This window comes from Paralichthys olivaceus, chromosome 22 (genome assembly GCF_024713975.1).
Source record: "Paralichthys olivaceus isolate ysfri-2021 chromosome 22, ASM2471397v2, whole genome shotgun sequence".
Classification (NCBI taxonomy): Eukaryota; Metazoa; Chordata; class Actinopteri; order Pleuronectiformes; family Paralichthyidae; genus Paralichthys; species Paralichthys olivaceus.
In genome coordinates, this window is record NC_091114.1 from 15,844,552 (window position 1) to 15,859,963 (window position 15,412).

A 15,412-nucleotide genomic window follows, 5' to 3' on the forward strand; every position below is an offset into this window, starting at 1 on the left:
TCTTTATTTCATGTCCCTCACAGCCGTGATCAGTCTCACTTACGTCCTTAATTGAAAACGAATCAATATCCTGCAGCAGACGAGAGTGAAACATGAGAACAGCCTTTTCCTTTTTACTCTTTCTCTCAGATTTGACAACGTTTTGTCAGTTGTTGTGTCCAGAAACTTTAAATTTGAGGAGAATCAAGTCGCCTGGTGCTTCAGGGCGACTCGAGGATAATTACATATGCTGCTTTAAATCCAGAAGAATCATATTATTGATTCTACACGAGTCAATTAAGGTTTTAATTACATTTCAACAAGAGTCCTGGAGCCAAAAGAAGAATTAAAAGTATTTTTCAACCTGGGTTTTATTCTCATTATCATTTCCTTTTTGATTATTTGGTCGTGGCAAAAACAGTTGTGGCTGCTTGTTGAAAAGTTATAATGAACTTATTGAAAGAACTGTGTCAATTATGAGAATAAAAACCAAGGTAAAAAATCGTGGTTATTATCTCAGTGCAGTGATAAAACGGTGTCGGTTTATTTATCCAACAATAAATGAGAAGAAAATAAAGAACAAAGATGTTAAAGATGATTTTAAAACACAGTAGTGATGTGTTACAGCAGCAAAGAGGATTGAAAATGACACAGTAAAAGTAATAAATAAGTACAAATACAATATTAACACAAAGAAATGTAGAAAAACGAGATAGAAAATATTAATTACAATTTTAACAGAAAAAGTTTTCAAGCTAATATAAAGTAAATTGTTTTCCAACTGAGAAATATGATTATTAAATTATATTAAATATAACATGTTGTCAGTGTAACATACTGCACGGATTTCCATGGAACTCTGAGGAACGATGGGACGTGGGCCAAGAAAGAATCTGTCAAATCTTTGCGTGGACCAAAGGTCAGAAGACGAAGTTGTGATAAAGGTTGTTTTTTTGTGGACGTTGTCACCGACGTCCCTGAGAATCATTGATGGAGGGGGATGAGAATGATCGGACGTATTGAGCGGACTGATGTTTGAGAGAGCGTTGAATGTGGTGGAGCCGGATTTTAAAGGGGCCGGGTGGTTGTGGTGGAGACACGAGCTGGTCTGAGCTACAGTTTGAGATCCTCCAGGTCTTTGTTGTGACTCGCACGAGGTTATCTGACCCGTGTCCAGTATATCCTCCGTATCTATTCAGGTTATCTACAGCGAATAGAAGGTTGGACAAACAATCGCCTGCAACAGGAGATCATCTGCAGGCAAACGCCCGCGAGGAGTCGGGTGTTTACGCAGCAGCCGAGAAACACGTGTACAGCGTCGAGCGTTTGATTCGGTTCCAGGACGACGAGCTCCCTTGTTTCTCTTCATGTTTTCAAGCTGCTTCACTGAGACGTTGTCGCGTCCTCACGTCGTCTTGTGAACATTTTGTGTTGATGTCAAAACGCTTTTATCTGTTTAAACGACTCTGACCTCACGTCACAGTGAATCAACAGCACAGAGATTTATATGAGCAGCAGCAGGAGCAGGAGCAGGAGGAGGAGGAGGAGGAGGAGGAAGTGACTGGAGGTGAATTTAGCGTCTCAGCATTGATCTCTCCTTCTTTCATTCTTTCACTCGTCCAGTTTCACCACCCCTTTTCTTTATCCCTCCATCTTGTCCCATCTGTCGTCATCCCTGCATGAGGAGTTTGTGTGTGTGCGTGTGTGTGTGTGTGTGTGTGTGTGTGTGTTGAGTTATCTCCTGCGGCGTTGTGCAACATAGTGACACTCACTTTGGAAATGTGCTAATGACGAGGATACAACAATATCTTGTGTGTGTTTGTTTGTGTGTGTTATCACTAATGAGCAAACATGTTTCAGTCTTGACAGGTTTGCGTTAGTTTGTGTGTCAGGCTGCTAATGTGTGTTATCAATCAGTGGAGTGTGTGTGTGTGTGTGTGTGTGTGTGTGTGTGTGTGTGTGTGTGTCTCTCTCTCCGTCTGCTGGTTAATGGACGCTGACAACACGAAGCCTGATTTTAGACGTTTGTCTCGAGGATCTGAGCTGAAATCTCTTCAGCTGTTTCCGTCGCTCAGGTTGAACTTTGTCAAAACAAACAACACGTTTTTAATTGTTCTCCCGTCAGTTCGGGGAACTGATGCGAGCGTGAACTATTTTTCTTTCTCTTTTTTTGTTTTGATTTTGCCTGAATAAGAATGAATTGCTTTTCTTGACTTTGTGATGTTGAGGCACTTTCAGGTCGCGAGCTGCTCAACAACATGTGACACAAATGAGAAGCAGCGGCCGCAGTGTTTCCTGTGATGCTCGGCTGCTGACACTGGTGCAGTGGATCCTGTCGGGTGTCGGCCTTTCAACCACCGCGACAGGCCGAGACAGAAACGTTCACACTCTAACTTCTCTCTGCCTCGTTCCGCTTTGTGTTGTTGTTGTACTTTTTTTAAGCCCCTCTGTTTTGTTTGTAACGCCTCTGTGCCGCTCGGTGTTATTTTAACCCCGTGAAGCTCTTCGGCTCGTTCTCTCTGCTGCCAAAAATAGACTCACGCTGGGGTTTTTCAGCCCCTCTCCCTGGAAAGCTCTTTAACAGGAAGCAAGAGACTGTCGCCACAACACACACACACACACACACACACACACACACACACACACACACACACACACACACACAGGTTTCTTTTGCAATAGTGTCCTGAGACCTCAGATAATTTTTATGATTCCGTTTAGTCTTTGTGACTGCAGCTTGCACAATCAGCAGCGTGTGTGTGTCTGTGTGTGTCTGTGTGTGTCTGTGTGTGTGTCTGTGTGTGTGTCTGTGTGTGTGTGTGTTGCTGTCACACCCTGTGAGTTGAAGCACCACATGAAGAATGACAGCCTGAGTCAGCAGAAGCACATCTGTTAATGACACTCGATGTAAAGACTGCACCCTGTGTGTGTGTGTGTGTGTCTGTGTGTGTGTCTGTGTGTGTCTGTGTGTGTCTGTGTGTGTGTGTTAAATGGAAACTCTTGTCTTAATGGATGGATGATAGATGGATAAATATTTATTGGATGGTTGGATGAGGCAGAGTGATGACCTAACAGTCACTTTTATTCTTCACTTCCTGTCGGCGTCCGTCCTCAACACCTTCGTTTCCCTCCAGTGAATCTGCAGCGTCTCGTCAATAAAGATGGCGTCCGTCCCGTGTATCGATCCAGCTCCACGCGGTGACTCTTCTATCCCGCTGATCTGTCCGTGTCCAGCGTCTAAACTCCGAGCGCCGCCGTTTTTATCTTTTTAGTTTTTTTCTAGCGAGCACTTAGCGTAGTTGGCCTGGGAGGCGTTTTCCGGCCCGGAACACGGCTTCTCTCCCCTCTGACTCAGGCCAAGGACGCGACTGGCAGCAAAAAAGATGCGGACAAGAGAATTTATAATTATATTAGGAAGGAGCTCTCATCCAGCCCCAAGACGTACGAGCGCCAATTCCTCTCCATTTCCATCTCGCTCCCTGACTCGGCCTTTTGTGTCTGGCTGCCTCTGCGTCTGCCACTCTCTCTCCTTCGTCATCAAGCTCAACGGCGAGCCAGACCGTGAATCATACTTTCTTTATTGGCAACTTATCAGAAAGACAACAAACCCCCCCCCACCACCACCACCACCACCACCACCACCACCCCTGCACTCCTTTTTTCTTTTCTCAGTTTTCCAATCTGGTTAATGAAACCGCTACACAAACAAATTGGCCTGACACACAAAAAACACACGGCGTCCTACATAACACACGCAAAACACGCACACACACACACACACACATCCTCTGCACGTGCACGAAGGGTTCTACCAGGAAAGAAACTGATGTTTGCAAGAACGAGAAAGAAAAAAAAAAAGAAAAGAAAAGCCACATCCTACGAAACCCGGAGCAGTCGTTGGGTTTTCTAAACAAAGATCTGATCGAACGTCACTTGAAGAAGTGAGAGAGAGAGAGAGAGAGAGAGAGAGAGAGGAGAAGTGGGTTGAGAGTGTGTGACATGAAAGATGTGTAATGGAAGAAGGAGGCTGGAGAGAGGCCTTTGTATTTAAAGCAGGTGTGTGTGTGTGTGTTTGTGTTATTGTTGCAGGATTCCCTTCAGTCTGATGAATAGACGAAGGAATCAGAGACTGAGAGAGAGCAGAGGAAACACACACACACACACACACACACACACACACACACACACACACACAGCTTGTCATGCTTTGTAACCACGCGGTGAACTCTTTGTAGAATGTCTATTTTTGTCGTGTGGATGTTTGAGCAGAATCTCACAGCAGCCTCTTACTGAATATGGTAAATCCTCTCAATGTGTTTATTCCGCCGCTTCCTTTTTCCTTCCACTCGTTCTCTCTGATTTGTATTTGTTCTGTCTTTCTTTTCCTGTAGTTTCTTTTTTTCTGTCATGTGTTGTTCTTTTTTCTCACACTTGTTTTTCTTTTTTGCTCGTTCTTCCTATCTTCTCTATGTTTCTTTGTCACGTTTGTTCTTTCTTTCTTTTTCACTCTGCCTATCAGCTGCTTGGTTTCTTTTCTCATCTTTCCCTTCTTTCTTTCTCACTTGTTCTTTCTTTCTTTGCCTTTTGTATTTAGTTTCTCTTTGTCGTTCTTGCTCCCTCTCTCTCTTTTCTGTCTCCGTCTATTTTTCCTGTCGTCTTCTCTCTCTCTCTCTCTGTCAGTGTGAGTGTTGTCACACAGATCATGTTGTTACAGGGACAAACCTGAACACGCCTCGTTCTCTCCATCTGCCTCTTTCTTCTTGTAGTCGACCTCTGCAAAGAATAATCTGCGTGACATTATGAAAAATAATCTGCGTGGAGTTTTTTAAGGTTTGTGCGTGAAAAAAGTTTAATGAACCAGTTGTGCAGTGACAGTTTTTGCCGCTGCAGCCGCATGTTGAATGTGAAACGCCGTCTGGTGTCGTACGTCACAAACGCACAATGAACGCAACTAAAAACAATGAAAACATGAGTCACTTCGGATTTGAATGCAATGAAAATCAGTTTAATGTGGCGCCTTGTGTTACGATTCACTTCCTCCTGCGGTTACACGTGTTCCCGGTTTAGGTGACGTGTCCGTGAAACGCTGATAAGACGCAGAAACCCTCCCAGTTAATATACAGCAGCCGCCCCCCCCCCCATGTAAACACCAGCGTACGTATGAAAACACATCCACAGGCTGTAATCGCTCGCTCTCTACACCTCCACCGTCGGAGCTGGTCACACGCTGCCGGACCCTCGGAGCCAGACAACAATAGAGAATGAATGGAAGGAATTAAAAAAAAGACGTGAAATATTCATTCGGTGTCCAGGAGATGACCACAGATCCTCTCCGTCCTCTCCAAACCAGAGACATTTCTGTTGTAGCCACAAGAATGTGGACATGTGCTCCGCGAGACGTTCACTCACGCAGATATAATAAAAGTAGCCACACACACACAAGCGATTGGCTCCATTTTTAGCCTCCTCTGGGACACGGAGTCTAAATTTAGAAGGTCATTTTGTTAAACAAATACAGCATCAGCATGTTGGAGGATTGTCAAGACACGCCGGCCATGTGTTTCCGTCAGCATGCGTGTTTATGTATGTTGATTTATCCTCTTGTGGACACTACATGTGCGTGCAGAGCGAGGTTATTTTAACTTTGAGAGTTTTATGTAAACAGTAAAAATCCAGAAAGGGAAAGTAACAGGGGCCGAGAAGGAGAGAGAGAGAGAGCGTGGAGAGGGGAGAGAGGGATGGAAGAGGTGCACGAGGGGGAGGGAGTTTAGTCGAGTAGTGAAAAATGGAAAACAGAGAAGTGGACGGAGAGATGGAGAGATGGAGAGAGGTGTAGGAGGAGGAGGAGGAGAGGTTCTGTTTCATTAGCAGCTCGGAGAGAAGCCCTCTTGAAACCATCGCACACTCGTACATGGACGCACGTGTTCTGCAACAGTGGCTGCTCCGCTTGTGTAAGTGTTTCAACACAAAGTTCAGTGTTTCACAATGACCCCGCCTGGTTCGTCGTGACACGACCAGTGACGTAACGGGTTCACAGCTCCTAAGATGCTCGTTCACGTGTTTGAGCAACACGACCATGCAGTACGTTCGAAAAGATATTTGAATATTCAAACTTTGCTGGTCTCGAGAGCCTGCAAGGTCGAGCTGACAGCGAGCGCCCTCTGATGGATCACGACACGAAATCTGATGCGCTGCTGTACATTCTGTTTTCAAGCCGTTACAGCTCTAATCCATATTATGTTAATAATACTTTTATTTTTCCCGTGATATAACTTTTATTTTACGAATTTGAATGTGGCCAACATTTTGTCACCAGTAAATCTTTATCATGCGAATTTTAAATCGCTATTTTCACTGTGTTTTTTTTAGTATAGTGTCAAACAAGGCGTCTTGTCTCCGGCGCTGATAAAATGTCCCCGACAGAAGTTGATAAAAAAAGTCGAAACTTTGATCAGTATCACGCTTGCGGGGCAAAGTTCGGATCTGAAATAGTGCCGTTAATCCTCGGGGTCAAGCCGTTTAGACCACCAGACTGTGCAGGATGAATTTTAGTGGGCAAGTGAAAAAAAGCAGATTATTAAAGTCTAGACAGACGGAGATCTGCTCCATCCATCACATCACGGAGGCAGAGGAGAGGGGCGGAGAGCGGGGTCACCTCCATTCAGTGTGTTTCCTTTTTCATGAGACAAATCCTGTAAGTCACAGACAAACTCCGAAGTAATATTAAACCGATGAGATCCACGTGGAGCAGCGATGACAGGAAGAGGAAGAAAAGACAAAAAAAACCCATCAACTGATGGTTGAAGGAATGAGGACGGAAGGGCCGGGCGGTTCAGCGGCTAAATCAAAATCGACTGAGGACAGTGGGAGGTGAAAAGAGGGTTAAAAGAGAGGAGAGCCGGGTGATGAAGAAAGAAGAAATCACTGTTTAGAAAAGAGGGAGGAGGAGGAGGAGGAGGAGGAGGCAGAGGAGGAGGAGGAGGAGGAGGCATCGATCCGGGCAGTAAACAGAAGGACTGGATAGAGGAGGAATGAGCAAAGGGATGAGAAGGAAGAGTTATATTGATCCGAGGCTAAGAATGAGAGTTCATGTGCAGAGAAAAGAAAAGAGGGAGAGACAGGAAGTAGGATAAGAGATTAAGTACGAGGTAGAAACTGGAAAAGAAAAAACTGCAGCACAACACGTCTTAAAGTAACAACACTGTCTTAACCACAGCGCTGGGAAAAGGGCTTCTGTTGACGATGTGCGATCTCGTTCTGGATGTGTTCCGACAACTCATTTATTTTAAAGCTTAAGCAGCTTCAGCTCAGACTCAGCGGAGGGTGAGCGGCTGACTTCGCAGTAATCGCTGAGAAGAAGCCGAAGACAGATTGCGTCACCGCGTCGTGTCTAGACCGTCTCACTTCCAAGGCTCGACAAAAATCCTCCATCCCGAGAAACTCCGAGAGGATCCTTCCTGGACCAACCTCTCCCAGGATTCATTGCACTTCAGTGACCGACCGCTTTTTTTTTTTTTCGGCGAGACATCCTTTTCTTTCTCGTCGTGTCCATCTTCAGTTCTGTTGCTAAGCAACACCAACAAAGGGCGGGGCAAGCTGGTGACCCCCAATCACGGAAAAGCCTCCGTCAACCAGACCGTCTCATTGGTTCGGCCCTTTGCATTTTATTTTTAAGTATGGCCACACCCACATCTGGGATACTTTAACTTCTACAATGGGAGGAAGTGGAGATGCGTCTGACGTGATCATTTCCGACTTCAGAATAAAAGCATTCAATTAAATTAACTTTGTTATAGCAGAACTTTATTTAACCAATGAGATAGAACTTTATTAACAGAATGGTTGGAAGACTTGTGTATGTTTTTTGTTAACATAGCCTGAAGACACGACACTGATGATAGTGCACGTAGGATCAGGGAGTGTTTAATTCCAGCTTTAATGTTATAATAATATATTTTTTTAAACAGAATGAAGTCTAAACGCACCTGAGAAGAGTTATTTCAGAATAAAGTTGAACCTCAGCCTCGGGAACTGAGCCTGTCGATGCAGCGAGTCTCTGCTCACAGGAGCAACACCACAGTGTTTATATCACTTTTCATCAGCTATGATTCATGGAAACTTTTCGGGGAGGTCGTGTTGCAGACTGTCCCTGAAGGTGTCACGTGCACACCACTGACGTTGGAGCAAACATCTGCAGGCGATAGATTCACAGCCAACGGTTTTTAATGATATCAGTGTTTTCCTTGAGTCCATTTACTTTGCATCTGTCGTGATGATAAATGAAATTTAAAAATATTAGATGGTAATCACCAATTTACCTCTGGTTATTTGTTTTGTGTGTCTGCTTAGATGTGACGTGTGTCAGGGTCGTTGTATATAATCAATATAATTCAAACACTATAACCTCTATAATTAAATCTTCATTTGTGATAAAGAAACTTTGCTTACGCAGAAGAGATTTGGCCTCATGCTGCAGAATGAGAATTAAATGAATATTTTTTTATTTTAGTTGAGGCTGGACGAGGGTTTCCGTCTCCGCCATCTGCACAGACACAGTTGCGCTCATGCTGCAGTAACGAGAGAAATCCTTAACTTGATTCGGAGCGACTTGACCCCGGCCTGCGGTCCGGAGGCTTCGAGCCACGTCGTCACATTTAGCAGCAACGGCGCGGAGGAACTGGAGCTTCACAAACGTTCGAGCCCGGAGCTTTTTCCTCCGTCGCGCTCTGATCCGTCACTTCTCGCCAGCCGGTGTTTGTGTAATTGACCGACTCACCAGTTCAAAGCTGCAGGCACTTTTATAAAGAGCCCGTCAGAACCCGGTCGTCGCATCCGTCCTGAGAGATCGGGATGCAAGTGGACGGGCTGCGTTCAGCACGGACAACGTGAACATGTCCCCGGTCTTTAAAACGCATTTTGAATGTGACTCCTGGGACGACCTGTGACCGGATCTCTGAGGACAGATGTTGATACAGAGTCTGAACGGGGTCATAACCACAAAACATTTTAAACAAAGGAAATGTTGCCGAATAAAAACAAGGCGATGGGAAATTAATATACACATGTCCAGTTTAGACTCAATTACTTTTGTCGGTTTCACTCTGCAGCAGACGCAGGTTTGCATCCGATGGGCGGTGATGGAAACGTGACACCCACTTGAACGTGTGACTGTGGCGAGACAGCGAGGTGAGAGAGAGCGCCTCGGTTTCTGATGCGTTTTTGTGTAAGACGTATAAAATGCAGTAAACGCTGCACAGTGCGTTCATACGTTCTCCATCCTTGACGGGCGTGTTCTTAAAAAAAACCCCTCTTTTTGTTGTAGTCTCGGTTTTGGATGTGGTGATGTGTTTACTGTCAGTGGTTACAGTGTGTTCTGAACGCGACTGTAGGGGAATGAGTCAAGAGGGCAGGAAAAGCCCCCACAGGTTGCCTTGGAAATCTCCCATGACGACGACTCTGTGCCAACGACCGAGAGAGAGAGAGAGAGTGGGAGTGAGTGAGAGAGAGAGAGAGAGAGAGAGAGGGAGGGAGTGAGAGAGGGAGAGAGAGGGAGTAAGCCTCCATTTCTGTTTGCTTACTGTGTGTGTGTGAGAGAAATTACGACAGCACAGGGACATGAAAACATTGCTGCGCAAACACACAACTTGATGCATCCACACACACACACACACACACACACACTCACTCACTCTGTTTTATTGAGTGTGTTGCGAACGTGTCACAGATTAGTTTTAAAATGCATCGTTAGCAGGTCGGCTCGTCAGATGTGTGTTTACATCTGACGTGCGTGAGCGTGGGGAGACGAGATTAAACCGCACTGTGTGATCATCAGGGATAATCACCAGCCACAACACAAACACACGCACACTCGTGTTTCCTCCTCACTCGTCTCCTCTCGTCTCTGCTCTCCTCCTTCTCTGCCCCACCTGCAGTACATCCTCTCTCTTCTCCCTTTCACCTTTTTCCTCCTTTCGTCTCCTTTCCTTTTCTTCTTTCCTCACCTCCCTCCTCCCTTCCCACCTCTCTTTTCCTCGTCCTCTTCCTCCGTTCTACATCGAATCGCCTCCTCTCCTCCGTTTCAAATGTTAAATCTTTATTTGCAGGATTGTTGCAAACAGTACAATTTTTTTTTTTTGTGATAAGCATCAAAAATGAACGAAGGGGTGACAGACTACCCGCTTCCTCTCACCTCTTTCACCGTCGATCTCATTCTGACTTAAGAGCTGAAGAGATACTTATCTCTTCATTCCGCAGCGTGTGTGTGTCTGTGTGTGTCTGTGTGTGTTTAGGGATTACGCAGCATCAGAGCCAGATTTTGTCCGTATGTTCGGAGGCAAACCCCCCCCCCCCCTGCAGATTATACGTCCTTCAGTGCACAAACCTCAAAGTCAAAAACTGGACGATATTTCAAAAAACACGTCAACACACAAACTGTGGCTAAACTTGAAGAAAGTGTGTGTGTGTGTGTCCACACATTTGTCCATCTTAGGTATGACAGGGTGTCATCAGATTCTTTTTTTACACATATCGTGTGTGTGTGTGTGTGTGTCTATTAATAAACGCACAGAGGTACATGAGACAGGATGTGGTAGCCATGGTGCAAAGTCCTCCCACGCCGTGTTCTAACTGTGTGTGTGTGTGTGTGTGGTCAGGCATTGTGTGTATACATGACGGATGAGGCAAGCAGTTCCTATTTCAAATGATGCTTCTCGCTTTTTGCATAACAACTTTGTCAAGGACAGTGCAGTGACACACACACACACACACACACACACACACACACACACACACACACAGGAAGCCTGGTTAACTTCATGTTTGATTAACAGCACAAAAATGTCCAGGTGAAAATGTTGATGAATTCAACTTTGTGTGTGTGTGTGTGTGTGTGTGTGTGTGTGTGTGTTCGTGTCTCACATTGTCAAGCTCAAGGTTGATTTCGAAAGTTGTCTCCATGGCAACCCCGCATGCCTTCGCGTTACCAAGTTTAAAATGTCAGGAAGCGAGAAGAGAAAGAAATTGTGTGTAATCAACGACACCAGACCTGGGTCAGCTGTTTCATTGCAAACGATACCGGGTGTTTGTTTCAGCCACCTCCGAACGCCAGATGGGTGGGGTTTAACCGCATCAGGACGAGCCAGGTCTTGGTCATCGAATAGTGCATTAAACATGTGTGTGTGTGTGTGTGTGTGGTAAAGCCCACGTGTGTGAAGTGTTGAAAACAAATGAAAGAAAAGAATAATTAATGCAGAATGTAAAAACCTCACAGGAGCATGTTCTGAGCGTAGAGATGGATTTGTGTTTTCTCACAGGGAATCCAGTTCATGTTTCTATTTATAGACCTCCACACACGCACACACACACACACACATCTGACAGTTACTAATGACTGCACCGCTCGTCTTCTTTCTCTTCCACTTTACTCACTAATGTTTTATTTCCTTCCTCCTCCGTCCCTTGCCTCTCTCTCCGCCTGCCATCTGCTGGAGAAGACGAACGGCTGCAGCTTTGTAAAAAAAAAATCACAGCTGGTGACATTGGTTTGAGATTCATTTGGCATTCCGACGACGTCCGTCCGGGCACGGCGGCGCCTCATGATTACAAAAACACGGCCGTGGCTGAAAGGTCGGGGGGTTCGGTGTCTGCGACAGCCAGCGTGCGTCGGCTCTAATTAGCTCTGGCAGAGACGCACCTGAACGTGTCACTGTGCCGTTTCCAGGAGCTCATGAATAAACAGCTGCTGCCCATTGTTTCAGAAAAACACCGGCTTGGTAACATTTACATTCTGCAGATTGTTTTGCCACTAAAACATTATTCAAGGAATATATTTTGTATTAATGATAGCGATGATCATTTGGATTCATTGAACAGATTGGAAGCAGCCATGGCTGTTTTACAGAATAAGGGAAACAAAGATGGTGATAAATAAAATAAGAAAATATTATGGAGAAGTCTTCTGACGGAGTTCTATCATATTTCTTTAAAGACAAATTAAATTAAGTAGTTCAGCTCCCTCCGCTCCAGTGAAACAATTAGAAATCCCAGCTGCACCTAATTATGTTCTCGAATTCAATGTGGCGAAGCTATAGTGATTTTTGCATTAGCATAATTAGCTTTACGTAGCGCTAGCAGGCTGAGAAACTGGCCCCTTTTCCTCCTCTCAGGAGAAACGTGGTGATTATTATCAGTCAGTTCACATCAGTAACTCTGCTGTCACTCGCTACAGCCGCCGATGAAGCTCTGAGCTCATTCACCGATTTTAACCACGAGGCGTCTGAGAGGGGGGGGGGGGTTGAAAGAAAAAAGTTTTGGAAGGAAAGTGGGGAAAAGGAGGAATGAAGGGAGGAGAGACGGAGAGAGAGAGAAAGAGAGAGAGAGAGAGAGACAGCGATGAGGGGGGGGGGGGTTGTCTGCAGGGAACAGCATGTTTCTGCTCATTAAAGACACAATGATATGCAGACTGCAAGAACAGACACACACACACTTGTTATAATTCGCCTCGGCAGATGAGACACTGATCTGACACTGAAAGCTCTCCGATGACAACGTGTGGGCAGCAGTGCATGGACACACACACACACACACACACACAATCAGCTCTCTTAAGCAGAGTAGTGCAACATTAACCTCAGTGTGTGTGTGTGTGTGTACTTTTACCTTGAGAATGCATTATGTCACTGAGAAGCACAAACGTTGTGTGCCTGTGTGCCTGTGTGTGTGTGTGTGCGTGCGTGGGTGTGTGCCTGTGCGTGTGCGCGTGGGTGTCTGGTGTCTGGTCAGACTGGTTTTGCGAGTCTTATAAATAGCCTCAAGGAAATGGGCTCGTTCTCACATGAACACAGACACACACACCTCCTCAGGTAAAGAGCATTTGCATACCACACCTTCGTTTGTGTGTGTGTGTGTGTGTGAGTGAGAGAGAGAGGGACACACAGACACAAAGAGGTGTGGCCTGCAGCACACCTGAGGAGGCGTGGCTTCCTCACTCGGGAAGTGAGAGAGTGAGGAAGTAGGTTTGTATTGTCGGAGCAGCCGCTGGCGTGGAAGGAGAGTCCCAGCTGAGCGAGGAACCGAGTGAAACAAGGAGAAGAGTTGAAAGAAAAGTTCACGTGGATGAAGCTGAGGACATTTCAGAACTTTTAAAAAAAAGTTTCATGAGAAGAACATGGGAAGAATCCAATTCAGGTAGCACAGAGAAGAACAGGAGGCCTCTGGAAACCGTCAGTCTTGGGATAAGTGGCCTTCATTTGTGCGATATTTAAAAGGGCTTCACAGGAAGTGAGGTCATCAGCTGCCAATGCCGGGGTTGTGTCAGACCAGTGGCTGCTGCATGGCGCCCCTGTGGTTCCGCTGTGAGGGGGCGGGGCAGGGGGACGACGACCAGCTCAGCCAGGACGACCACCTGGAGTCCAGCCACAACAAGAAGCTGCAGGAGAGCGGGCTGGAGGACGAGGACAGAAAGCATGAGGTCAGACATGAGGACGTTCTGTGGGACGTCCAGCTGTCAATGGCTCAACGCTGCGATGTCATTGGTTCATTCCCTTTTTTAAAGGGTGATTCCCCCTGAGTGTGTGAGCGTGTGTGGTGCTGTTGTGTGAAACTGGACAGCGTCTGTGTGGTCTGACATATTTGTCACTTTTCCAGAATAAATATAAATAGTCTGTGTTATTCTGATGTAAAGTTAATTCACAGTGAAGATGTAGATCCTTCAAAACGTGGACAAATATTTACTTTACATCTTTTTTTAAAAGTTCATCACTTAAACTGCTGAAACTAATATTTTCTTTTAGCAAATATTAAGACAACTTTGCATTTTCTTGTTTGGTTTGATTTTAGTTTCAGGATTGTATGATATATATACTGTACATCACACATATACATACACACACACATATATATATATATATATATATATATATATATATATATATATATATATATATGTAGCTTTGTCAATAATGAACCTTCTTGTCAATTCCAAAATTAGATGCAGCTTTTTATTTTCAAACATTTAGATTCTTATCTCCAGTTTGTCATTTTGTCCTCATGAGAAACAGACACTGGTTTGTTTATTACACAAAGTTATTAAACAGTTCAACTTTAATTTCTCCACAAACAAAGTTGATGAACGTGCACGTTGCTGTTCTGCAGGTATATTTTTACACAGTCTCTCTGTGTGTGTGTGTGTGTGTGTGCATAGAACCATTGAGTGTGTGTGTATATATATATATAATATTTGTATTCCTTTGTATCAACGCGTCCACTCGCTCTCCGTTCCGTTCTGCAGTCAAAGCTCCAACAAACGTTGGGATCAGCAGACTCGGACATCTGCGATAACTTCAGGAAAATATCCAGTGACGATTTGTCAGACAGCTGTTACACGCGTGTTTGTATGTGAGGGCGTGTTTGTCGTTTTCCACTTGAGTGCGTCAGTATTTTATATACGGGTGCACTTCACAGCTCTGTTTTGTCTGTGCATGCATTTTGCAGATGAGTAAGTAAGTGTGTTAATGCGTTGTTGTGTGAACATCCTCTGACAGCTCTGTGTGTGTGTGTGTGTGTGTGTGTGTGTGTGTGTGTGTGTATCAGGTCTACCAGGGCAGATTGTTGTGATGTAATTAGTCCCGCTCTAATGAAAACACTGATCTGTCTGACAACATCCCTCAGCTGGAGAGCGGCGGAGTCGAATAACGCAGCCGCGGGTTCGACTGCGAGCCGGAGCAGAACCCGACCTTGACACAGATTATACGTTGTGTTTAAAGTCGTATATGTTCTGGACCCACGTGCTGGTTGCATTACTGATACGTCTCTCTGCCGCCGCACGGTTCAACCTCTGGAAGCCTGACATTAGATTTAATTATTGCCGTCAGGCCCGGAGGAGGTGTGAGGAGAAGGTCACACGTGTTGTAACCACACGAAGGTTTATTTCATATCACATCACCAGGAATCCTCTGTGTGTGTGTGTGTGTGTGTGTGTGTGTGTGAATTTAATCAAGTACATTTACTGTAGAACTCGGGTGAAATTTTATTTGAAGTTGAGTATTGAAGTTGAAATATTTGTTTTCCTTCAACGCACATTGAACATCTTTGGTTACTAGCAGTTTGTAGTCACGAGCTGTTAACTCATTCTGCTTCATAACTTCAATTCCTGTTATTACTTGAAAAGGTTTAACTTGCTGTAATAATTCAAAACACTTTCCTGTCCATTGCTGCAGCTCCTCTTTTTCAAAATGTTTAAATTTCGACATTGACTCAACTAAAAATGTAAATTTATGTCACATGTTTCTTTAGCAGCCTCCGTCCTCTCCCACGTCCATTATTACCTCTGACTTCCAGTAAGTTCTTTATCGATATCAGCGTTCTGTCATTATCGGCCGCTGTCAAACAAAAACACTCCGATTAGCTTTTTGACCGACTGCTCCTGTTGTTGTGG

General features: G+C 44.9%; 1 protein-coding gene across 2 annotated transcripts in view; it reads left to right on the forward strand.

The window, feature by feature from the left end:
- Window positions 1-15,412, forward strand: part of LOC109645181 (diacylglycerol kinase eta) — a 45,756-nt gene that overhangs the window by 9,619 nt on the left and 20,725 nt on the right. The window contains exon 1 of one of the 2 annotated variants that reach the window (XM_069518590.1): window positions 13,000-13,447. The exons of the other annotated variant lie outside the window; for it this stretch is intronic. Within the exon in view, the coding sequence (XP_069374691.1) occupies window positions 13,277-13,447 (171 nt within the window). The 5' untranslated portion in view covers window positions 13,000-13,276. Of the gene's footprint in view, window positions 1-12,999; window positions 13,448-15,412 lie in introns of those variants that run through there. 2 annotated transcript variants of the gene reach the window in all.